Source organism: Daucus carota, chromosome 7 (genome assembly GCF_001625215.2).
Source record: "Daucus carota subsp. sativus chromosome 7, DH1 v3.0, whole genome shotgun sequence".
Classification (NCBI taxonomy): domain Eukaryota; kingdom Viridiplantae; phylum Streptophyta; class Magnoliopsida; order Apiales; family Apiaceae; genus Daucus; species Daucus carota.
In genome coordinates, this window is record NC_030387.2 from 32,893,086 (window position 1) to 32,920,513 (window position 27,428).

The window sequence follows — 27,428 nt, forward strand, 5'->3', positions numbered from 1 at the left end:
AATTGAATAATTATTTTATAAATTGAATAAAACAATTTAAAGGAGTTCATAGAAGATAAAGGTTGTCAAAATATTAATAAACAGATTTAAAAAGAAAATTTGGCGGTCAAGAGTGGTAATATTTAGAGCATTTCCAGTAATGAGAAACCCTCGACTATAAAAATTATAATCTACATCTTCAAAAAACGACACTACAACCATAACTACCTCTGGTCTATAATTTGTCGGTCCACTATATAAGAAATCTGTCACTTGTTATCATATTAAAGTGTTTGCTTATAACAATCTAAAATATTAATAACATACTATTTTTCGATTATAGTCGATCAATATACCATCGAAACAAAATATTTTACCGCTTGATCAAATTTTACATAATGTTGTCCAATTTAGTCAACCATTATAGTCAATCCCGTTGGAGATACTATTATATTGAGAGAATTATAAAGACCCAAGAAAGTTTCTTTTTATATATAATAAATGTATCAAAACTTAGGTAATTTATATCTATGTATCTATTTATCTATTTATATAATAATTCCTGAATGATGCCCAGTCACAAAGTCCACGTAATTCGTTAAAAGCCACATAAATGCCACGTAAATGCCACATAAAATCCAGCTCAATGGTTACTTTAAATATGTAATCTCATATTTTCAGTCTTGATTTCTGCTTCCTATTCTAGAAATACCAAGTCATAAAAGCCAGCTCATTGAGTACTTTAAATTTTCATCACATAAATTATTTATGTCAAGTATACCACACAATCCCATAAATTAAGCAATCATTCCAGCTTTCGTTTTTAATTGTCTTAACTAATATGTAAAGCATTGATTTTTTTCAAAATCAAATCAATTCTTATCATCTATTTTAAAAATTCAAAATCAAATTCATCCTTTAATCTTTTTTGTTTTTCTCCTCCTCTCTAAGTATGGTTTCAACCTCTATGTTAGTTAAATAATAAGTATAACTTGCACGGGAAGTTTACTAATTATAACAAACTTTACATTACTAATTTTGATTCAGATTTAAGCTTTGCTACTTATTTGCATATGATATTCTTATCAGATCAAAGCAAAATATTTGAATTTCACATTCAAAACCATTCTTTCTTCCACGCCTCTAATCGTGACGGGGATGTTTTCTTGCTTGGCTTTCGAACTGATTTGTGTCCTCGATCGGATTTTGCGGCAGTACTACTGATCTTGGCTTTCTTTACACATTAATTTCTCTATCTACGGACTTTGCTTTGTGCTTATTTACTGTATTGTATAATAGAATTCTACTTATCTTACATAAATCACGTTGATCCGTGTATACATCAGGTAGTATCCGTCAAAGCCTCTTGCGACGATGCTTCGACAAAGGATGACGTCTCGAAGTCAAAAAGAGATTAACACAATTGGTTGTGAAATAGGTCTGCACTATTTCTAGCTTAATTTACAATATTTGCTCCATTGTGTATATTTGTTCATTCTATTATTGGTGTACGGGTTCTGAAGTTTGTTGTTTGAACCCTGCAGGTATCATAATCAGCACATGATTTTGTATTTAACGTGTTTGATAGTTTGCTACAAAGAAAAGCGGAGAAATCCGTCCTCACGATTTTAGTTGATTTCATAATTTGTAATTATTTTTTTTACATTATTTTTGCATAATTTCCATTCGTATTGATAGTGATTATGATGCATATATGTCCTCTAATGCATTTATTGAGACACTTTTTGTTATTGAGTTTTCCTTGCAGCTGCTGAATATAGATGATCCGTACATGCCACTATCGGATGTTCATCGTGTGAGGATTTATATTCACTTTTCCTCAACATCTGCTTATTTCTCTAAACTTTTGTTTACATCTTACCGTGGGTCATTATTATTTGACAAGAAGCACCGAGAATGAATATGACGCAATTTCCGTCCAGATACATGAATCTAGCCTGTTGTTATATGTAAATAGGGAAAAGTAATCAAAATATTGATTTTGAATGATTTTTGCATTAATCCTTTTTTGTATAATATATAGTTCTTTCCATATTCACTATATTCAATTTTCAAATCTAGACCTTTTTTTTATAATTTCAAATTAATGGAGTCCTTTTTCACTTCAAAATTTTAGCTCTTGATAAGGAAATTTTTATATATTAGATTTTTAAATATTCGGATACATGGATCTAGGTTATAGCTTAGATCTAGATAGGGAAGTCAGGCTCTGTTTGATTTTTACTGATTTTGACATTAATTACTAAAATACTTTTTTATTTAATTTTTGCGTTTCAAATTAAGACCTTTTGTTATAATTTCAAACAAATATAGTACTTTTTTCACTCCATAATTTTAGATCTTGATAAGAAAGTTTTTTTTATATATTTGACTTTTTAATTATTTGGATACATGGGTCTAGCCTGTTGTAGCCCATATATAAATAAGGAAAAATAGTCAAAGTTTATTTGGTTTAACTGATTTTGGCCGTCATTATTACAATCCTTTTTTGTACAATATATACTGGTTTCCATATTCAATACATGTGATTTCCAAATCAAGACTTTTTGTTATAATTCCTAATCAATGATGCCCAGTCAACAAGTCCACGTAATTCGTTAAAAGCCACGTAAATGCCACGTAGTCCAGAAATGCCACGTAATAAAATCCAGCTCAATGGGTACTTTAAATATGTAATCTCATATTTTCAGCCTTGATTTCTGCTTCTCACTCTAGAAATGCCAAGTCATAAAAGCCAGCTCATTGAGTACTTTAAATTATCATCACATAAATTATTTATGTCAAGTATACCACACAATCCCATAAATTAAGCAATCATTCCAGCTTTCGTTTTTAATTGTCTTAACTAATATGTAAAGCATGATTTTTTTTCAAAATCAAATCAATTCTTATCATCTATTTTAAAAATTCAAATTCAAATTCATCCTCTAATCTTTTTTATTTTTCTCCTCCTCTCTAAGTATGGTTTCAAGCTCTATGTTAGTTAAATAATAAGTATAACTTGCACGGGAAGTTTACTAATTATAACAGACTTTGCATTACTAATTTTGATTCTTTAAATTGATTTCATATGTATGTGTATATATCCATATATTTGCGTATCTATAATTGTAATTAATTACCTTCAATTTCTCTCTGATTAAATATGGGAAGACTTCCAAGCACTCCGACGACTTTATTGTAAGATGTTGCATGAAAAATTAAAAATTCAAAATTGAATTATCTCTTAAATTGCTAATCTCCTTTTCTTAAAATATTAAAAATTAAAATATATTTAAAAAATTCAAACAATAATTTTCTTATCTTTATACATTTAATTTATTTCACATCTACATGTATATTTTCATACATTTACCTAATTTTAATTGTAATCGTTAGCTTCTTATTTTTTTCGGATGAAATTTGTAAAGACTTCCTAAGCACTTAGAAGATTTTTTTGTATGAAATTGCATCAAAAATTATGATTTGACTATTGTTTTGTTAAATTTATTCATGTGTTATTGTTTTCTTCATTACTTTATTTTTTTCAGTTTTAATAAAGTAATTCTTATATATAAAAAAAAATATGAGATGTGTCATTATATATGTTTTACTCTCTAATTTTTCGTTTTAAAATAAATATGAAATTAGTTCAAAATTATATACCAGAGCAGTAACATAGCGTCGTAATTGTAATACGTTGTGAAGCAGCATTTAATTGATATTTAATTGTTTTGAATTTTTTTAAATTTGTTTAAAAAATAATATCTTTGAGGATCGGAAATTGGATCTGAGAGCACATTCAATTTTATTTCACGATCATCATATCAAGATCATAATTTCAAAATAGCATTAATCACGCATCCTTGCATCGTGCCACTAATCACGACGTCAGTTCAGATGTAAGTTTTGCTACTTATTTGCATATGATATTCTTATCAGATCACAACAAAATATCTGAATTTCACATTCGAAATCATTCTTTCTTCCACGCCTCTAATCGTGACGGGTATGTTTTCTTGCTTGGCTTTCGAACTGATTTGTGTCATCGGTTGGATGACGTCTCGAAGTCAAAAAGAGAATAACCAATTGGTCGTGAAATAGGTCTACACTATTTCTAGCTTACTTTACAATATTTGCTCCATTGTGTATATTTGTTCATTCTATTATTGGTGTACGGGTTCAGAAGTTTGTTGTTCGAACGCTGCAAGTATCATAATCAGCACATGATTTTGTATTTAACGTGTTTGATAGTTTGCTACAAAGAATAGCGGAGAAATCCGTCCTCACGATTTTAATTGATTTCATAATTTGTAATTAATTTTTTTTTACATTATTTTTGCATAATTTCGATTCGTATTGATAGTGATTATGATGCATATATGTCAAATAATGCATTTATTGAGACACTTTTTGTTATTGAGTTTTTCTTGCAGCTGCTGAATATAGATGATTCGTCCAGGCCACTATCGGATGTTCATCGTGTGAAGATTTATTTTCACTTTTCCTCAACATCTGCTTATTTATCTAGACTTTTTGTTTACATCTTACCGTGGGTCATTATTGTTTGTCAAGAATCACCGAGAATGAATATGACGCAATTTCCGTCCAGATACATGAATCTAGCCTGTTGTTATATGTAAATAGGGAAAAGTAATCAAAATATTGATTTTGAATGATTTTTGCATTAATCCTTTTTTGTATAATATATAGTTGTTTCCATATTCACTATATTCAATATTCAAATCTAGACCTTTTTTTAATAATTTCAAATTAATGGAGTCTTTTTTCACTTCAAAATTTTAGCTCTTGATAATGGAGTACTTTAAATATATTAGTTGTTTCCACTGATTTTGACATTAATTACTAAAATACTTTTTTATTTAATTTGTGCGTTTCAAATTAAGACCTTTTGTTATAATTTCAAACAAATATAGTATTTTTTTCACTCCATAATATAATTTCATGTATATTTAAATATAGTGTATCTCTTAAATTTAGGAAACATTTAGATTCAATTAAGTATAGGTTATCCGTTGTAGATTTTAAATTTCAATGCGGTTTGAAATCTCAGTATATAAATTATAATCCGTGATTCTAATTTATTGATTTAATATCTTATTCATTTATGTAAAATATATAATAAGCAATGATATAATTAGTTTAGTTCTCCATTAAAGACGTTTTTATTTTATTTAACTATTAATCAAATGAAGTGTAGAGATGAAATCTTTATATATTTTTAATAAAAGACATATTATATACTCCCTCCGTCCCCCTCAATTGTTTACATTGGAGGGGGACACGGAGACCAAGACAATGTATAAAAAAATAAGTAAAGTTTGATGAAAAGTGGGTAAAGTGCTGGGACCTATGAATATTTAAAAATAGATTTGAGACAGTGGAGGAAAGTAATGAGTGTAATAGTAGTTTTTATTGTTAAATATGAGATAGTAGGGGAAGATAGTGGATGTAATGATGAGAAAAACTTACTATTTATAGTAACATAAAGAAATGAGAGGGACATCCCAAAATAGTAACTGTAAAGAAATGAGAGGGACAGAGGGAGTATATTTTTAGAAAGATTATATTTAAGTCAAGTGAAGTGAATCAATTATAATTCTACGTTGACTATCCCTTAAAATATATACATACATTATAGCATTTGTATTTAATTGAGATAACTAATCGGTGTTTTTTAACCGTCAACTTTGAATGCTTGATGAAATACAAACTATATAGTCTGACCAATACATGGAACACCATGTCTAAATTTGTTGGCTGATAATCGATATGAAGGATGGAAAAATTCGTTTATACTCTCATTGAAGAAAGGAAGACTGCGGAAGGATACTAAACCATCTGGTTGTGAAATTGTTTCTTCAAGTACCTCCGGAGTCGGAGCTTACGGTCCAACTTGCACTTGCTCAAAATGAGAATTGCAAGAGTAATACAAATATGATGCATGAAGAAATAATGGGTGGTAAATCTGATGTTTTCATATCATGGACGAAGTAAATTCATCTGGTGTTTTTGAATGAAGTTTGCTAATCCATGTGTAATCTTCCATTTTAGTATATCACAATATTTGCAAATTATATTCCTGTGAAATATCTTGATGAATTACTGCATCAGCCTTTAAATATCAAGTTATATTGCGATTCATATTTATCAAGACGATTTAGCAACACCAGTAATCTTGATGAATTACTGCATCAGTCTATGTTAATCCAAGTTTGAGTGCGGTATATAGCAGTGACACATAGATATTTATTTAATTTGCTCATCATTCACACGGAATCATATAATTGTATATTTGATTTCAAAACAATACGAGAATAATTTATAAAGTTTTTATGTCGTTCTAGGCTTAATCGTGATAAATATGTATTACTGCTAGATCTATGATTATAATATCTTCGAGATAGCTGAATAATCGTACTACAATATTTAGATTTTTATGAAACAATAATGTAATAAAGTATTTGAGAATATGCTCAAATCCTTTATATATAAGACTATGAGTTTTTCATCCGGACTATGTTGATTTTAAATGACGTTTTATTCAATTTAAATTAATTTTAAATTTTGGATTATTTGATGGTTTGATTTTCTGTTCTTAATCATAAAAATTATTTCCCAACGCCACAAAAAAACAACTACAATATCTAGACACCCGTGCGCGGAGCGCGGGTAAGAAAAGCTAGTATATATATCATAATTCCTGAACGATGCCACGTCAAGAAGTCCACGTAATTCATAAATGCCACGTCATAAAGCCACATATTTTAAATATGACACATCAGCTGATCAATCGATTCATATATGTCAACTTCTTTACAATCCCACAAATTACGCATGTATTCATGGATTTCTTTTTAATTGTCTTAACTAAAAATCATTCACTTCCTAATTTTTAGCTTATTTTTTAAATGTAGTTATTGACTTCCTATATCTCTAATTTAAATATAAAAAAACTTCCCAAGTATTCTCCAATATATGAAACTAATCATCATTATTTCAAAATTCAAAATCAAATCAATTCTTATCATCTATTTTAAAAATTCAAATGCATCGGTATCTTTCTCATATTTTTTGTTTTTCTCCTCCTCTCTAAGTATGGTTTCAAGCTCCATGTTAATTGAATAATTAGTATAACTTGCACGGGAAGTTTATTTCATACAATTAATACTAATTGTAACAGAGTTTACTTTACTTATTTTGATTCTTTTAATTTATTTCATATGTATGTGTATATATTCATATATTTGCGTATCTATAATTGTAATTGCTTACTTCCTATTTCTCTCTGATTAAATATGGGAAGAATTCTTAAGCACTCTGAAGACTTTATTGTACGATGTTGAATGAAAAATTTGAATTCAAAAATTGAATTACCTCTTAAAATGCTAATCGCCTTTTCTTAAAATATTTAAAATTAATATATATTAAAAAAATTCATACAATAATTTTCTTATCTTTATACATTTAATTTATTTCACATCGACATGTATATTTTCATATATTTATCTATTTTTAATTAATTGTAATTGTTAGTTTCTTATCTCTTTCGAATTAAACATGGAAATACTTCCTAAGCACTTAAAAGATATTTTGTATGATATTGCATTAAAAATTCAATAGATTGAAAATGTGATTACCTCTTAAACTGTTAATCATCTTTTCTTAAAATAAATTATAGTTATAATATTTTCAGAAGATTATATAAAAAAGAATAAGGTATTAATGCACCATTAAATATGCTATACTTTGAAAATTTATGATTCTACTATTGTTTTGTTAAATTTATTTATGTGTTATTGTTTCATCATTATTTTATTTTTTTACTTTTAATAAAGTAGTACTTATATATAAAAAAGTGTGAGATACATCATTATATATGTTTTACTCTCTAATTTTTATTTTAAAATAAATATGAAATTAGTTCAAATTTATATACCAGAGCAGTAACAAAGCGTCGTAATGGTAAGGTGTGCTTTTTATATATTTAATTGGTTTGAATTTTTTTAATTTTGTTTGAAGAATAATATTTTTTGAGGATCAGAAAAATTTAAGCAATTTAGAAGGTACATGTAGTCAGTATGTAGCTCTGCTTGATTATATACATGACTGGTGCTTCAGAATGGGACGGGAGTGAATTTTATTTGATTATTTCCATTACCATCTGAAAATTTGAATTCAAAGTAAGTATTTGCAAAATTGGAATCATATTAGTTGTCTCTCTTCAATTTTATATTCAAATTTCCTTGACTATAGTTTTTGTTGAACAATAATATGACAAGAATTAAAACAAAGATTTTATTTATGCTAATTTGTTTGATTGATTTCATTTCTATGTATATGTATATGTCTATATATCCATATATTTTGCAGGGAGTGGATATATATATAACTGTTATCAAGACCTCATATTTTTGATTGTTTGTATTCATCTTTATTTTTTTGATTTTATAGTTTGAGATTTTCATTCTTTTTTCTGTATCTATAAGCAATTATTTTAAAATTTCAAACATGTTTTTAATTTACAAGATATGTGGATGTGAATGTTAATGGAATCTTCTTTTACAATTTGTAGCTATCAAAGGCCGAGGAAACTACATTACAATGAAAAAAGCGTGGCTGAGACAAGTAGTGAGACTCAAATAACCTAAAGACATAGTAATTTCCTACTACATTCAACTAATTTTTGGTGTTATCATATATTTTGTTGGCTTGATTATTATATTTATCATTTAATAGACACTAATTATTAATTTTTTTGTATGTGTATATAGAATACTTGAACCACCATTTGTCCGGCCGCTCAGTTCCTCTGATAAGCAACACACCAATCTGGCTATACGGATTCATCTGATATAAATTACAGAGTTGTCAATAAATAGAGAATGATATATTGTTGTCTCACTTAGTAAATTGAATCTCAGCCTTTTCGGTGCAAGTTTATGAAAAACTTTATTGATACTTATTTAGATTGATTATGTAACAAATGAAATTATTTATTAAAACTTAATATCAATCATTAGAATTCACATATGTATCTAGAAAGGATTGACGAAAGTTTGGGTGCTCTTTTAACAATCTCAAAGTCCTTAAAAACAACTCATTATTGATTTGAGCAGCGGGTATTCAAAGGAGTTGACGCGAAGGATATTTGGTGTGTGAAACTTTGGTAAAGCTCATTAGCCAGATTCTCAATACAAAGGAAGTAGTAAAGGGATCTCAAATGGTCCAGGAGTGGGGAATGTGGACTATGATTGAAGAAGCATCACGTGAGATGGAGAAGTCTTACGAAATGATGTCAATGTAATCGCCTTCCTATTTACATTGATGTAGTCTTTGTTTATTATCTTGAAAATATATAATTTCACAAGTTAGTACTTTTAGTCGCTAAAGTTCATTGTGAAGTAGTTGTTTTAGTCATAAATTTTATATTGCAAGTTCTCATTTGGATCATGCATTGTCTCGGGCGTAAATTATAATTTTGATCACATTATCTATTTAAATGAACCATTGACGGTTTTTTAAATTTTTTGTCCATTGTTTTTGAAAGAGATAATAAAATATTCATGATTTGTATTTATCATTTAGGATTATTTGATAGTTTGATTTTCTTTCTTAATCATAAAAATTATTTTACTACGCCACCAAAAAACAACTACAATATCAAGACACCCGTACGGGGAGCGCGGGCAAGAAAAGCTGGTATATATAAATATTGAACTCATATGAAAATAGGATTCATGATAACTCCACCTCCAAATATTCAAAAAATATATTTATTGAGATTTTGAATTAATAAAAATAAAATTATGATGAATTTATTATGCATATGAACATTATATTTATAAAAATGACATTCCACTATTTAAATACTATAAGAAAATGTGTATAATATTATTTTGACATAAAGACTTTAAATACTATAAGAAAATGAATATAATGTTATTTTAACATAAACACTTAGATATTTGATTTGAGGTGTACTAGCTGAGTTTTCTGCCAATAACTCAATGCTCCTATTATTATAATAAAGAAAATACTATAGAAGGTTTTAGTTTATCACTCCTCTCAGATTTTGATTTGTATCATAATTTTATTTTCACCTCCTAATATAGCAATAACTGTTTAGTGATCACAGTGCTTTTTTCCTTTGAAGTTGTAATAAAATAATAAAAACTACACTACACCTGATAGTCTGCTTTTGAAAGTGTAATAATAATTATAAAAAAAAAATCATTCAACTTCAACTAAATCTCTTACTACTATCAAGTAATTTAAGAGGTCCCACCAAATCTACTAGCACTGCCACGAGAAGCGGAAAGAAAGTATGTTGTTTCATGACCTGTGCATGAACTACGTCTTGAATTTGATCCTTTTAGTATCTCTTCATCAATGTTGTCAGCAGATCTGTCACTCAGTTTCCTCCTTTATTTCATTGTAACTGGTCACAAGTACATTTATAATAAGAGAATGTCAACTAATAGTATGTGTATGTGGTCCACTCGAGATATTGCAGCTGACTCATTCTCCTTTCTGTTATCTAGGGATGGCAACGGGTCGGGTCGGGTCGGGTTTCTTAAGATCCAGACCCGATCCATTATATTTCGGGTCGGTTCGGGTTCGGGTCCGGGTCTGGAAAATGAAGATCCGGATCCGATCCGTCGGGTTTTTTCGGGTTTCGGTTCGGGTTCGGGTCTCATTCGGGTATTTATAAAATAAAATTAAATAAAAAATAAAAATTATATAGCTATAAAAAATGTGATGATTGATTTTTTTTTTTTAAAATTTAGGAACATAAAAAAGGGTTTTACAAGTTTCGTCTAATACAATAAACACGTGAAACATGTTAACTTAATTGTATACAATCATTTAACTTATCATTTATATTTTATATTTTATTATATTTAGATTTTTTAATGCACAATAACTGAGAAAAATATTGATGAAATAAATATAAATTATGTATTGAGCATATAAAATTAAGTAAAATGTTAATATTCATACCTAATAATTCACAATATTTTAATATATATACTTTACATTAAACACATAATATATATATATATATATATATATATATATATATATATATATATATATATATATATATATATGCTCATGATCAAATAGAAACCACTTTTAAAATAAAAACTAGAAACCAATAGAAGTTAGTGATATCCTCAGTACAATTTAGTGATATTCTCTTTACGATTTAGTGATATGTGTTGCACGAATTAGTGAAAACTTGCGGAAACTGCCCAGAATTTCTGAATCTGTTCTAGTTGCCGATTCAGGTGGTGGTTGCGGTGGTGGAGATAATGGAGGTGAAGGTGGAGATGGAGGTGGTGGACATGGAAGGAGCCTTTAGCTTTTTCCGGCAGATTTTTGGCAAAGATCTGGAATTTAAATCGGCATTAAGCTAGATATACGTTACTGTAGGTGAGGAAGACCGAGGTGGAGGTGAGGACGAAGGTGCAGGTGGAGGTGGAGATGGGGGTGGAATGGAAAGGGCGGTGGAGGCCGGAGGGGGGTTGGATTTGGTGGTGATATAAATAATGGAGGCCGACATGGAGGTGGTGGCTATGGAGGGTCGGGCGGCATGGAGGTGGAGAGAGTAGCAGAGGCTTGGCGGGGTGGTAGGGTGAAGCTGCTAGAAGTGGGGTGGAGGGTTGGTGGGTTGGAGAAGAAGAAGGAGAAAGTGGGGTTGTTTGAGAATTTAGTGATATTCTCTTAGAAATTTAGTGATAGTTTCTAGTTTCTAGAATAAAGAGGTTTCTATTGGAGTAAAACTATATATATATATATATATAATATTTTGTATCGGGTTTTTATCGGGTCTCGGGTTCGGATCGGGTTTTAATCGGGTTTCGGGTTTCGGGTCGGGTCTCGGTTCGGAATACCTGAGATCCAGATCCAGATCCAAACTCTTTCGGGTCTAAAAATAAGATCCAGATCCGGATCCAGATCCAAAAAAATCGGGTTCGGGTAGACCCAATCGGGTCGGTACGGGTCGGGTATCCATCGGGTCGGGTAAAACTGCCATCCCTACTGTTATCTGACAAAGATTCCCTCTCATTATCATTGACAGACACACTTAAGATTCTGCCGACTCAATGACAGACCACTTGGGTACAATGTTTATTACTTAGCTGCAGCACTTCCTCTATTGTGAGGAATGTGGAAGGAGAATGAAAGACAACCTGGTACCAGTTACAGAATAAGTAACATGCCTTTTCTGTGTCTCTTGTATAAATGTTTCCTTGTGCTCTGCAATAAAGTCTAAGCTTGTCCTTTTTACATGTTCTTCTCCTTTGATAAGAGTATGTTTTATCAGGGCCACAAGAATCAATGTCGGGATGACGTGGAACTACTTTCCATACCCAACCCAACTCATATAGTATCTGATGAGGATCAGGTGTCTTCAGTGTAAGAGATCCCCACCACAACTGCTAACTGTACTTGTCAACACAGATAATCCACATGACAATACAGCGCTTTTTACCACTGTATAAATGAATCCTCCCAGGACCTCAGAGTGTCCCCACATGTTATCACTGCCTGCACTGGAAACCAACCACAGTCCACAGGGAGGTGTTGCCATTTTATCATTTGCTGCTTCTTTACCTCAAAACACCTGCCTGCTTCGCTACTGACCTGAAAAGGGGAAAGATAACTGTATCCGGAAAACATTCCAATTTCACAATCAACAATATATAGCATGATCAAAGAGTTAGAAAATGATAGTCATCTGCCCTTGCTTTTGAAAAGATTAGGTTCCTACTACCATATGTGTCATCATTGTCATGTACATATACAAAGGTTAAGTTGTACTTCCTGATAATCTATAACATTTGACCTTAAATAACACCATCTGGCTCAGTTTTTATAGCTAACTCGGTCCTTCCCTCACTTAAGATATATACTTCACATTTTGTGAGTGAGCATATAGACTAGCATGAGTATTGCAAGGGGGGCAAAAGATGAAGTTGTTCATGACTACAGGGAAAGACACTGTGCCTCCTCTGGTACTGTCCTCGGCATTGGAACTGGTCTGACATATCTTTGAAGGTACATCCTTCTTGTACCAGAGGATGTCGATGCCTCAGCTGCTGCTGCAGGCCCCCTGCTGTGAAATTTCGCAAAATGATTAATCATTGAAAATTTTTCCAACTCCTGTGCTTCCACCCTTATATCTGCTATCGACGCACTTTTTTCCAAGCTGCACCATCATACCAATATGCATTAAAAGTTTGTCCATCCAAATTATCATTAAAAAATACTGTGGAAAATTCATACAAAATCTTCATTTAATGTTAATGTCAATTTATAGTTCCTAGAGAGCCACTGAGTACTGTTAACATGATGCACAAGAATATTAGCATACATCAACATTCACATTAAACTTTTACTGGTAAACTCAAGCATATGAGTTTTTTGTACTGAGTTTCATATATTATGATAGATTATAGGTCCCAGATAAAATCTAAATGGGTGTGTTCACGTTTGTTTGCATCGAGCAAGAAAGGATCAAGGTCAATTTCTTCCCTTTTCCAATTTGCAATGCACCTCTTCTGGACAAATGACAAGACAAAAACTAATTTACTGTAAGTTTAAAATGCATTCATGATTTAAAGAGTTCCGGTCATACATTAAGAAGCTTGCTTCCAGCTTTTTTGACCTGGCAAGGAAGTCTTCTACAACTTTAACATATTCTTGATCACCAATTTGCTTAGGAGTTCTGAGCTTCTCTAGTGACCTGCATAAATTACAATAGGAATATAGTATTTATACAACTACCAAAGATAACTCAATAAATAAAGTAGTTGTGCACAAATGGCGTTATCATTTTACCACTGTTTCTTAAAAACTAATAATTTTCATTAAGTAGCGTCAAGACTGAAAGTAACTCTTACTTGTCAGACACGTTGCAGAGCTTGTGAGAACTACTTTTCAAGCAGCACGAATGGCCTAACGCTAATCTAGCAGCAAAATATGCCACAGTCTCACAGTTTAAAATAGCATCTCCCCCAAAAATGACAGCTGGCGGGGGTCGAAATAATTGTTGCATAAGCTGGGTTGTAGAGGCAAGTCTCTTTTTTGGCCGTAGAGATGTTGAATCTTCAATAGTTGCAACGTCATCTATAACCTGGAAACAAAAAGAAAGTATTTAGTCCATTTGTTTTGTTTGCTTCAATTATAATACAACATGAAACCTTTAGTCAATACGCAAGAGAGCACCTTTTCAATACGCCGATTGGTGGCTTCTGACCATTCCAAATCTGACAATCTGCATAAATGATAATAAGATTAGGAAGTTATAATAGGCATCTTTAAGTAAGGTAAAAAAGAATGAACCCAAAACTGTAAGCTGCTACAAATGGAAATGAAACACTTGTCCTAATATAAAGTACACAAAATAGTCCAGCAAATATATTTTCAGGTCCAAGGCAAGGATTATGGAAAACACCTGGCATTATGAAGCTCTTGTAAACAGAGAGAAATTTCTTTATGCCATGGTAGAATCTCAAATGCCTTTCGCTTTTTTGGTCTTATAATTTCCGGATTTTGAACAAGGACATCTGGAGGCAACACATATGAAGTATTGAAGCTTTTTAATGCTACCAAGTTGTTATCCGTTGTAGTGGGCGAAACACTGCTTTCTTGACCAGCACCAGGACCACCCATGCGCAGCTTTTCGAGTATGTTCCCAGTACTGAACTGATGTGCAGCCCTTGGATCAAACATCGGCAACATCTGCCCATTTCTCAAAGCGCCATAATGCTTAAACCAGGAGGGTGCCATCTGCATGCTAACCTGAGACTTCTCAGCTTCACTTGCACCAGGGGAGCTGTACTGGCCAAATGTGACAGTCTCCTGATTAGCATCTTGAAGAAGAGGCTGGGGCAAAGTTTTCACTGACTTGCTTTCTCTTGTTTCAGACGAGAGGTTCTGCAACTTGCGTTCCCCATTTGAATGGAAGTTAGCCTGTGACATTGACACTAGTCCATTGGTAACTGCATCTTGGATTCCCGAAGAATTTCCATACAGTTGGTGTCCAGTATTAGCATTTGCCAAATGTACTTGCTGCAGCCGAGCATAATCTTGGGAGGAAATATGAGATGGTTCTAATGAACGACCAAAGACTTCAAGATCAGAAATGTTTTGCGACTGATTAAAAACTGCTTGCCTATTTAAGTTAGGTATTGCAGGACCAGGGTCCAGGTTATCTGTTTCTGAGTAACCTTTCGCTACTTGCCCATAAGCTGATTTGCCTTTCTGTGGTACAGGACCAAGCGTCCCAGAAGAATCTAGTTGACTGTATGCTTCTTTTGGAGCTTGTTCTCCGTGAAATCCCAAACCTTCCGAGCTCATGGCGCTTCTGCTAGATTCATTTTGTCCTTTGTAAGTGGTCTCATAATGTAGTGCATGTGGAGCTATTGAAGCCGCAAAGTCATTTTTGTTCAATTCTGGTGATGGTGGCCCCTTCCGAGGATCTGCATTAGATAGGTTCCGTTGAACTGGTGCATTTTTCCATAACATAGGATACCCAGCATATTGAGATGTTCCTGAAGTTATAACAGGCTGAATGGCTGAATTGTCCTCTAAAACTGAGATTTGTTGACTATAAGAATTGGAGGGTATATCCTGATTGATGTGACTCTGAAGCTCATTTCTTACAAATGAAGGACCTAATGATACTGTATCACCACTATGTGCCTGCATCACAAAAGTATAAAATCAGTCTGTTGTGAATGTATAAGGTATACAAGTTTTGCAGTATATGAATATGACACAAAGCTGCAACAATATTCTCTAATTCTATACGAAGTGCCTACTATTGTAAAACTAACCATTTTTGGCGAGCTATGAGATGAATCAAAGCAATTTGATGCTGGAGTCTGTTGAGATGGAGGGGACAACCTTAAGCCAAAGGTTTGTGAAGGCGGCTTATTGTATGAGTGAGTAGCAAATGTATCAGGACTTCCAGCTTGCGGCATCTCAGAGAATGGACTTGAATCTCTTGATCCACCATGCACTACAGGTCGATAATCTTTGGACTTGTCCACCTTGTAAAGAAGCTCAAGCATATGTTGACTACTAAAATAAATAATAAAAAAGATAGTCACCTTTTGCAGCAATCATATTAGATCAAAGGTAGAGGGAGAGATACGACGACACAAATTGATATTTGAACAGGAAGAAATATGAAGCAGATAGAGAACAGGTATCCTCCTGTTTTACTTGAAAAACAAAAGCTAGAGACTTCACAAAGACATGGATACTATGAAGATAGATTCTGCTTCTTTTAAAATAAATTGATATCGAGGCAGTGTATTTAGCTTAGAAATAAGTACCTTGTCTGTGCAGTCACGTTGGTATCCTGATTAACAGATGTGTCAAAGAAAGCAGGCGAATTTTCATGATTTCTAGAAGATGCATGCTCTGTTAAATTTTTTTGATCACCCAGCAAGTTTCTCTGTCAAAGAAGATAATTAACAGAATTATTTGAGGATGGATGTGGTCAGCAAAATTGCAACAACAAGTTTTGGTATATACCTTTGCTGAGTCCAAGTCACCACTAGAAACATTATACCTGAACTGCTCAGCATACCCTGATTCATAACTACGCGATCCTTGAGGAATCTGTTGGTACATGACCTGTTAAAGGAAATCAATTTATAATGTGAACATATAACTGTTAGAAAATGGAAAGTTTAAAGCATATTTTTTAATATGTTCTTGATGTAATTTCCGGGACATTTTCTTAGTGAAATCCATTGAGAAATAGAGTTGAATACAGTGGCTTGAAAGAGCTTGAAATGAGAATGTGATTCATTTAATCTGGACAAATGAATCTGGTCAGTATATCTGACAGATACAGATTCATTGAATCTGGACAAATGAATCTGGTCGGTATATCTGACAGATACAGATTCATTGAACCTGGACAAATGAATCTGGTCCGAATGTCTGACAGATACAGATTCATTGAACCTGGACAAATGAATCTGGTCAGAATGTTTGACAGATACAGATTCATTGAACCTGGACAAATGAATCTGGTCAGAATGTCTGACAGATACAGATTCATTGAACCTGGACAGATGAATCTGGACGGTGTGTTGGTGCCTTGGCCTCACTATAAATAGTGAGCCTCGACACTTGAGTTGTAGCACGGGAAAAACACAAACACCATTCTCATTCTTCTCTCTTACACTCTCACCATCTACTCCGATATATACACATATACATACTGTTCTCGGGCGAACTGAGGTGTTGATCGCTGTTGATTGTACTCGTGTCTGTGAGCGGTTCGGTCTGTGCTGTTTTATCCTGGGAGCGATATTGCGACTACCCATCACAGCGTAGTGGGGCAATAATCACTTCAAGAACAGTCTAGTCTTCATCGAAGGGCTAGGCGACTCAGCTGTTCTGTATACTAATTCTAGCGACGGTGTAAGGTGCGCCTTTCTCTTCTTTTCTTGTAATTTATCAGTCACTGATTATTGTATATACGATCTTCGTGCATGCTATATTGTTGTGGTTTCGTTGGCCTACACTTGTTTATATAATATAACTGCTCTATACATTGTTGCTGTGATTTTCACTGTGACTCCCAACAATCTTGAAGTGATTATCTGTTATATTGTGTAGTAAGCAAGATGGTTAATGAGATTGCGGATTCTGTTGTTGGTGGTGGTGCTGGTTCTGGGTCTGGTGTTACTAGTAACATCGATTGGACTACGTATCGTTTTCCACAGCCCATTGATTTATCAGGTATTCCTGATAAATTCGGTGGGGGAGTTTCTTTTTCTCGTTGGCAGAAAAAGATGAAACTGTGGCTTACGGTTAAGGGTCTATGGCCGGTGTTGCAGTATGAGAAACCAGTTGTGGTACAGGAAAAGGCTGAAACCCTTAAGGCCTATGCTATGTGGGAGGAAAAGGATGGGGTGGCTAGGGCTGCTATTCTAGCAGCCTTAACGAACACTCTGTTCGATGTTTACTCATCTGACTCCTACACTGCTAAGACCTTGTGGGAGAAACTTGATCAGACACACAATACTGACTCGCAAGGGTTGGAAAAGTATTCTGTGGCTAAGTTCCTGGACTTCAAACTGGTGGATACAAAATCCATGACTGAGCAGGTGCATGAGTTTGAGACGTTGGTGCATGCTTTGAAGGAGTCCGGAATGGACCTTCCTGAAAAGTTTTTGGTTATGTCTGTGATTGAAAAACTCCCTAAGTCTTGGGAAGAGTTTGCACTCTCCCTGAAAAGGCAGAAGGGAGAGATCACTTGGACTAGCCTGATGCTGGATATCTCTGTGCAGGAGCAGCACAAGTCCAAACAGGGACATGTGATGCCAACTGAATCTGGTAGCTCGAAGGTCAATGTAGTGACTGTGGGACAGAAAAGAAAGTCTGTCGCTAAGAAGGTGAACACTAAGCCCAAAACTGACAAGGGCAAGGCTAAGAAATCAAAGGCCAACAAACCATGTTGGTCTTGTGGACAGGTTGGTCATTGGAGTAAGGACTGTCCTGTAAAGAAAGCAAAGAAAGCTGAGGTGGTAGCACAAGCAAATACTGTGCTTGGAACCACTGATGGGCCTGTGCTTAACATGGTTGTTGGTGAGGCTGTTGCTTCTGAAACCAATGACGGGTATGTTAAGTACAACCCTGAACTATTTTCCACTTATCTGTCTAATGAGTGGTTGATTGATACGGGAGCTAATGTGCACATTTGTGCTGATATTACTCTGTTTGTATCTTATCAACAGGCTCATGGGATGACAGTGACGATGGGGAATGCTAGTGCGGCTCAAGTTCGTGGAATAGGAAACGTGGACCTGAAGTTTGCTTCAGGGCGTGTTCTATCCCTTACTAGAGTGCATCATGTTCCCGAGATTCGTAGAAATATTATTAGTGGAAGTTGTTTAGTTAAAAATGGCTTTGAACTTTCTTTAAAGTGTAATAAAGTAGTTATTACTCAGACTGGTGTGTTTTTTGGCAAGGGCTACTTGTCAGACGGCTTGTTTTTAATAAATGTGGAGCCTGTTTTAGGCGGTTTTATTAATGATATTGCTTCTCCTTCTGTTAATAATATTGAATCATCCGATTTGTGGCACTCTAGGCTTGGTCATTTAAATTTTGGTGCTCTAAAGAATATGATGAACTTAGAGTTGATTCCAAAGCATGCCATTGATAAGAAAACTAAATGTCAAGTATGTGTGACAGCTAAACTAACAAGGAAACCTTTTCATAGTGTGGTTAGGGATTCTGACTTGTTAGATTTAGTGCACTCAGACATATGTGAATTTGGTGGTGTGTTGACTAAGGAACACTGTAGATATTTCATTACCTTTATAGATGATTGTAGTAGATATTGTTATGTTTATTTTCTTAAACATAAAGATGAAGCACTTGAAAAATTCATTAGATTTAAAACTGAAGTTGAAACACAAACTGGTAAAGTACTTAAACGTTTGAGATCTGATAGAGGTGGTGAATATACGGGAAACACCTTTAATGAATTTTGCAAGAGCAATGGTATAATTCATGAGGTGACTCCACCATATACACCTGAGTCTAATGGGGTGGCAGAACGAAAGAACAGAACTTTTAAAGATATGATTAACAGTATGTTGATTAATTCGGGGTTGCCCAAGTACATGTGGGGGGAGGCTCTGAATACGGCTTGCCATATTCTGAATAGAGTCCCTCTGAAACATATGGACAAGACACCTTACGAATTATGGAAAGGCAGGAAAACTAGTCTAAAGTATCTTCGTGTGTGGGGGTGCCTTGCGAAGGTACTTGTCCCTGAACACAAGAGAAAGAAACTAGGGCCGAAAACTGTTGATTGTATCTTTCTGGGCTATCTCGAAACCACTACAGCTATGAGATTTTTAGTATTAAAATCTGACATAGATGGTATAGTGGCAAACACGATAGTTGAGTTTCGTGATGCAACATTCTTTGAGGATGTCTTCCCTATGAAGACTGGTATACCTCAAAGTTCTTCTAGTGTTGATCCTACTCACACATCTAGTTCTATTCCCGATCATGTGGAAAAGATGACAAATGTGGGGGCAGATCCTACTAGTAGCTCTACTCCTAATGAAGTTGAGGAACCTAGAAGGAGCAAGCGTGCAAAGGTAGTTAAGGACTTTGGAAGTGATTTTATCACTTACAATGTCGAGGACGAACCTTTGACTTTCCGACAAGCCATGGATTCTTCGGAATCTAGGCACTGGAAAGGCGCTGTGAAGAGTGAAATTGACTCTATTGTTTCTAACGGAACATGGGAGTTGGTTGACCTCCCTCCTGGGTGTTCTAATATAGGATGTAGGTGGATCTTCAAAAGGAAGATGAAACCAGATGGCTCAATAGATAAGTATAAAGCTAGATTGGTTGCTAAAGGTTTTAGGCAAAGAGAAGGTATTGACTACTTTGATACATACTCTCCTGTTGCAAGATTGACAACGATCCGAATGCTTGTAGCATTGGCTTCCGTACATGGTCTTATCATCCATCAAATGGATGTAAAGACAGCTTTTCTTCATGGTGATCTTGAAGAAGAGATTTATATGGATCAGCCTGAGGGATTTGTTGCATCTGGCAATGAGAGCAAAGTATGTAAGTTAGTCAAATCCATCTACGGCTTGAAACAAGCACCTAGAGACTGGCACAAAAAGTTTGATGACACTGTTTTGACTTTTGATTTTATAGTTAATGATAATGACAAGTGTGTCTACTATAAGGTTAAAGGAAATGAACATATTGTGTTGTGCTTGTATGTGGATGATATACTACTGTTTGGAACCAATATTGAGATTATTAACGAGACAAAGAATTTCTTGAAAAAACACTTTGAAATGAAGGACATGGGTGAGGCGAATGTGATTCTTGGACTCAAGTTGACTCAGTCAACTGAGGGAATAACCTTGTCACAATCTCATTATATAGAGAAATCTATACTTGAGAAGTATGGTTATTCAAATTGTAGAATTGCTAGTACACCATATGATCCTAAAGTTGCTCTTATCAAGAATGCTTCAGGTGTACCTGTGTCTCAGTTAAGATATTCTCAGATTATTGGTAGTTTGCAATATCTTGCTAATGGTACTAGACCAGATATAACATATTCTGTGTCTAAGTTAGCAAGATATACAAGCTGTCCAAACAGAACTCATTGGGATGCTCTAGATAGAGTACTTAGATATCTGAAAGGCACCATATATCTTGGGTTGCACTACAGGAGATATCCGAGTGTGCTTGAGGGATATAGTGATGCAAGTTGGATAGCTAAGAAGTCTGGTTCCAATGGAGTGACTGGATATCTGTTTACTCTTGCGGGTGGAGCAGTATCCTGGAAGTCGACTAGACAGACTATAGTAACTCGGTCTACGTTTGAGGCCGAGTTGTGTGCATTGGATGCCACGGGTACGGAGGCTGAATGGTTACATGGACTCATGTCTGTGTTACCTGTAGTAAGTCGTCCGCTACCGGCAATTTCTGTTCATTGTGATAGCCGTACAACTATCGACAAGATCAGAAGTGTCAAGTATAATGCTAAAACAAAGAGACACATCCAAGTTAGACTTAAGTCTATAAGGGGTTTGGTGTCTGATCGGACTATTGCTATTGAGTTCATTGGAACTCAAGATAACATAGCTGATCCACTGACTAAAGGGCTTGAGCATGCTGTTGTCCTTAAGTCAAGGTTGGGGATGGGACTGATAACCCATCATGATTCATCTACAGCGGGAACCCAATACATCTGAGAGGAGATCCCTCAAAGTGTATTCAATGTGGTAAACAAGCTGTAAGGGTGGATCGGTAGTACCTTTAACTACAATATAGATACTTATGCATCTGAGTCTATCCCCTGCAAACCTAAAAGGTACTGACACTGCAAGTATAGCAAGAGTTTTTAGAACTCTGAATGGGGTCAAGTCATTTGACGAGATGGTTGCAGTACATCTCTGGAGATGCCCAGCTAAGCGAATGTAATTGTGAGGTCGCAATTAGAGGAAAGGGTTATTCCTTGAAACATTCGACGAACAGGATCGAGACACGACCATTAATGTCTCAAAGCCGTAGATCGGCACCATAGCCTTTGACCTGTCGTCGTCTATGGAGTGTGGTTACACCCAACGGATAGAGATTCAAGGTGAAACAATCCATCTATATCCGGTAGCCATCGAAGTAGGGGACTTAGGAGGGTTCAAACCCGGAAGGGTACCTACTCTGAAAAACAAGTCATGATGAGGACTAATATGCATATCTATATGGATTTGTGGGGGATTGTTAGAAAATGGAAAGTTTAAAGCATATTTTTTAATATGTTCTTGATGTAATTTCCGGGACATTTTCTTAGTGAAATCCATTGAGAAATAGAGTTGAATACAGTGGCTTGAAAGAGCTTGAAATGAGAATGTGATTCATTTAATCTGGACAAATGAATCTGGTCAGTATATCTGACAGATACAGATTCATTGAATCTGGACAAATGAATCTGGTCGGTATATCTGACAGATACAGATTCATTGAACCTGGACAAATGAATCTGGTCCGAATGTCTGACAGATACAGATTCATTGAACCTGGACAAATGAATCTGGTCAGAATGTTTGACAGATACAGATTCATTGAACCTGGACAAATGAATCTGGTCAGAATGTCTGACAGATACAGATTCATTGAACCTGGACAGATGAATCTGGACGGTGTGTTGGTGCCTTGGCCTCACTATAAATAGTGAGCCTCGACACTTGAGTTGTAGCACGGGAAAAACACAAACACCATTCTCATTCTTCTCTCTTACACTCTCACCATCTACTCCGATATATACACATATACATACTGTTCTCGGGCGAACTGAGGTGTTGATCGCTGTTGATTGTACTCGTGTCTGTGAGCGGTTCGGTCTGTGCTGTTTTATCCTGGGAGCGATATTGCGACTACCCATCACAGCGTAGTGGGGCAATAATCACTTCAAGAACAGTCTAGTCTTCATCGAAGGGCTAGGCGACTCAGCTGTTCTGTATACTAATTCTAGCGACGGTGTAAGGTGCGCCTTTCTCTTCTTTTCTTGTAATTTATCAGTCACTGATTATTGTATATACGATCTTCGTGCATGCTATATTGTTGTGGTTTCGTTGGCCTACACTTGTTTATATAATATAACTGCTCTATACATTGTTGCTGTGATTTTCACTGTGACTCCCAACAATAACAAATGTACACCTTAGTCTCTACTTGCAATGTGAGAGAACAAACAATGCAGCACTAAATGCAATAACCAACCTGATCAGATGGCCTTTGACTGCTATCTGCAAAATGGCTAGAATCACTTTTATGCTGCCAAGCATTCTGTTTCAATTCATGTCCAGAGAAGGAACGCTGTGATGCATTAGAGTGATAGCTATCATTGGAGTTCTCTCTTTCAATGCACTGCTGCTTCTCATATGTTCTACTTGCTCCATTGTAAGTGTTGTTACATATTTGAGGACTACTACTTCGATGATACTGATTATTCCTTGCATACCCCCTTCTCGCATCTTCGACAGAACCATCAGTATCATTTCCATAAAGAAGCTTAGTACTCTCTGAGAAGGGATGGTTATTATTAACATTGCCTGATTTTACCTGTTCTATTCCACTGATATCACCTGCAAAAAAAATTAGTAGCACTCTTGTTACACTGAATTTTTAAATTAGCATATTCACCAAGTGACAAGGAAGTCATAACTTATAACCAAACCTGCTTGGGTTCCTTTAGTGTACATGGGTATGCTTTCCTGATATACATTACTTTTTGAGTGTTCGTAATTGGGGTCCGGCCAAGCACTTTGCAAAGATGAGAGTCTCTCACTGTGTTGATTTACCTCATTTGTTTGCTTCTGTAAAGAATTGCAGTCCAACCATTGCTTGTTATTTTTAGGGGAATGGTGCTGATTGGATTCTCTAGAGGTGTCCAAGTGCAGTTCATCCTTTTGCTTCAAAGAAAATTGGATGCCTGGTTGCTGAAAACCTGGGAAGCTAGAGGCCATACTCAGATTCTTAAAGTTAGGGTCTGGTTTTGAATTTAGTGCGGAAACAGCATTTTCAACCCAATCAGGGTGTTGTTTACCACTCTCAATGAACTTAGAAGAGCGATTATCATTTGAAAGTTCTGGATTTTGAAAGCTCAAGCCACTCCATTCTTCTTGTATCCCAGCATCACTGCTAGAAGTTTCAGCAACAGCAGACTGCATAAGCGCGCTCCAGCTTCCACTCTGAAGAGAAGGAAAAGCACTAGTATGGTCGGTGTTTTCTGAAGTGTTTTTGAGGAATTCTGAACTAATGTTACACGAGCTTCCAAAAGAAGCATCCCAACTGTTATCATCTGTATTAAATAAAATTTTCTGTTCTAGCGGATCCAGAGAACATATATCTTGAGAAGGGCCAAGGTTTGCCGCCTTCCCTGGAAATTGTCCATGCCAGCTAGTTTGTTCTGGCCTCCCGCCAACTTCCATTGGTGACGAAGATCTTTGATTGGTGTTCATTTGCTGGAAGTTTCTGTGTAAAACTTGAGCAGGAACTTGCCCAAACATATTTTTCTCCTGAAAGTCTCCTCCAGATACCAGAGCTCCTTCCTGCATGCCAATATGATTGGAGGAAGCATCACAATTGTAAGTACCCAACGAGTTGGTGTAGATAGACGATTGTGTTATGGGTTCATCTTGTTGGTTATTATTGCCTTTCTCAAATGTATGTTCTGAACCTTGAGATGCACCTAGCAGCTGAGAGTACCGACCCATATTATTTCCCATTCCTGGAACAGGTGTCCCGTATAAAGATACATCAAGTTGTGGAGACACCAGACCCATTGAACCTAATGTCTGACCCTGGTTTTGAGGGAAACCAACTCCATTCGAGAACCCTTGGACTACCGGTAGCGCACCCGGATGCATAAGGTTAATGTTTCCCATCATAAACCTCTGTAACGCATCACTAATAGGTGTTCCATTGATCAGGGGAGGAAATTGTTCTGCAGAAATTTGTTTATTTAATGCATATTGTTGGTTTATGTAATTATGTTGCCTAGCATCACCTAACTCCTGAACTTGTTGCTGCCTCTGCAATTCTTGAAGCTTCTTGATCATGATTTGTCGCTGCAACATCTGAATGTCATTTAACCGAGACTGCTGCCTCGGTTGGGGTTGGGGCATACCAAGTTGATGATTTCTTCAACGTATACTCCTGCGTAACTTCTTCTCAAACCTCTAACAGCTTCTAAAAGAACTTTAACAATTGCTATCACAGGCCTCAACCCAGTGTCCCAACTGTAACTTAGACCGGAAAACTGATTTATAGACTATATATTCTGGAAGGAGCATCAATTTGCTTCTACAAACACCAATTGCCTTTTTCTTCTACCACAAAAACGCCTTCGATTCAGTTCCTGTAAAAAGAGGTGCTTTTACAAAGATCAGATATGTGTGACACTTCCAAAAGCTGCAGATAAAATATTTAAACAAGATGCTTCATCATGAGGCAGAGAAGGAACTTTCAGATGCTGAAAATGAATTCTATCGATTACATAGAGACTCTTCTAACTTTATCAATTTTGTAAAGGTGATGTCCTGGGCCATTAGCACTAGCAAAATGATTTCAGGTTGCAAGTAGTTAAGTTGATGCGGTTGTTTGTGCATCTACAAGATTGACCACTGAGTGCGACATGGCATATGATTTATAGTAATAGCTACAGCAAATTCAAAAATATATTTCAAACCAAATTAGTTCACCGATTCCATAAATATGTAATATATGCTCAAAATATTATGACTGCTTTCTCTTTCACTATATAATCAGTTGCTGGCAATTAATCTTTCTCATTTGGTTTCTGCTAAGTGCTATTAATCTTTCATTGCATCAAGTTCATAGACATGCTCAAACCATCAGAATTTGACTTACGATGAGCCATAGCTGAGACCTTCAATGCTAGAAATAAATCAGCAAGTGACACTCAACTCAAACCATCCCACCGGAGTTATCTACCTTCCTAAATCTAAAAAGAGGAAAACAAACAAATCTTTCTCATCTCTTCTTCAACTCTACATTCAGTAACAAATCCACACAAAATATTCCACAATTAGTCTACTCAAAAGTAAAAACACGCCTCAACTTCGTTAAACTAAAAGCCACATACAAAAAACAGATCAAAACAAAATTACTCAAGACAACTCCAAGTAACCAAAATCGAACAATTCTTGCTATACATATCCCCCACACTGAACACTTACCAGTAATGTAAGCTCCAAATCACAAGGAAAACCCTCACAATTAATAATTACGAAACAAACTCCAACAACAATTTGGGGCAAATCCACAAGCCACCCACTAAAGGAAACCCTAGAAGCCACCCAACAAACAACAAATGAAACCAAAATTACTCACCAAACCCAAACAAACAAGAAAATTCACTGCAATTAAAAGCTAAAGAACACACAAAAATGGCCCAAATCAGCTGAATTTGAAGCTGCAGCTAGCTGAACAAAAAATGAAGATGCAAACTTTAAGAGCTTCAAGGCAAAAATATGATCTGGGTAAGATAAATTAGTGGTGTTTAGAGTGTGTGAAGTCACCTTTAAGCTCTTTTTCTTCTTTAATGGCGATCAAACTTTGTCAATTGTTTCAGCTACCACTGCAAAATGCCTCCTTTTTCTCTCTCTACAATAATATACACACACAATACACACAGATATGTGAATATGAGCTTGTTTATATGTAAACACACTCTTCTATTTCTGGGAGCAAATGAGAGTGAAGAAAGATTAAATTTTTCAGACACCCCCGAAGATAAAGCGATCGAAACAGTGTAATTTCTTACATTTTTCAAGAAACTTAAGCAAAAAATCTGGTTCGGGTCCGGACCTGAGGTTTATGACCCGACCCATGTGGTTTGGGTTTGGTTCGGGTTGTTGAGGCTGAGAGAGGTGAGAGAAATGTCGGCGTATTTTGTGTGTGTTTCACCCGTTTATTCTGGACCGTTGATATAGATATTTTTTGGAAGGGACGGTTGGGATGGCGAGTAATTGGGTGGTGTACTCGCGGGTGATTTGGTTTTGTGCTCTTGGAGTTAAAGTTTTGGTGGGTGCTTAGCTGACGCGTTTTTGGGAGCGTGGGGGCCAAACATGCCTTTTTGAGCTCACTTTGTTGAGAATTTGTGACTAACTTTTTTGTGCATGGAATTTTGTATTTTTTATTTCGGTCTTTCTGATGTGTGCCTAAGGGCACACAATAATTACTAAATTCTATAAAAATGGCTTATTCTGATTGGTGGAGTTTTTTTTTTTTTTTGAAAATTTGATTGGTGGAGTTGATGTGAATGCAGGAGGGGCATTCTCATTTATTATTCATCCATCAATCAATATGAACTATTT

At 35.1% G+C, this 27,428-nt stretch overlaps 1 protein-coding gene across 3 annotated transcripts; it reads right to left on the bottom strand.

Moving 5' to 3' along the window:
- Window positions 1-12,730: 12,730 nt before the first annotated feature.
- On the bottom strand, window positions 12,731-26,876 carry LOC108195859 (uncharacterized). Of its 3 annotated transcripts, none has more exons than XM_017362859.2 (11): window positions 26,631-26,876; window positions 23,765-25,447; window positions 23,308-23,672; window positions 16,558-16,659; window positions 16,356-16,477; window positions 15,852-16,095; window positions 14,468-15,717; window positions 14,239-14,287; window positions 13,914-14,146; window positions 13,649-13,756; window positions 12,731-13,219 (listed from the first exon to the last, which is right to left on the bottom strand). In XM_017362859.2, the coding sequence occupies exons 2-11, from the start codon at window positions 25,212-25,214 to the stop codon at window positions 12,997-12,999; spliced, it is 4,146 nt and encodes a 1,381-aa protein (XP_017218348.1). In that variant the 5' UTR covers window positions 25,215-25,447; window positions 26,631-26,876; the 3' UTR covers window positions 12,731-12,996. The 3 variants fall into 3 exon arrangements, with proteins under 3 accessions (XP_017218348.1, XP_017218345.1, XP_017218347.1); XM_017362856.2 differs by having other exon boundaries at window positions 15,852-16,098; XM_017362858.2 differs by lacking the exon at window positions 26,631-26,876 and having other exon boundaries at window positions 15,852-16,098; window positions 23,765-25,468.
- Between the last annotated feature and the right edge of the window lie 552 nt (window positions 26,877-27,428).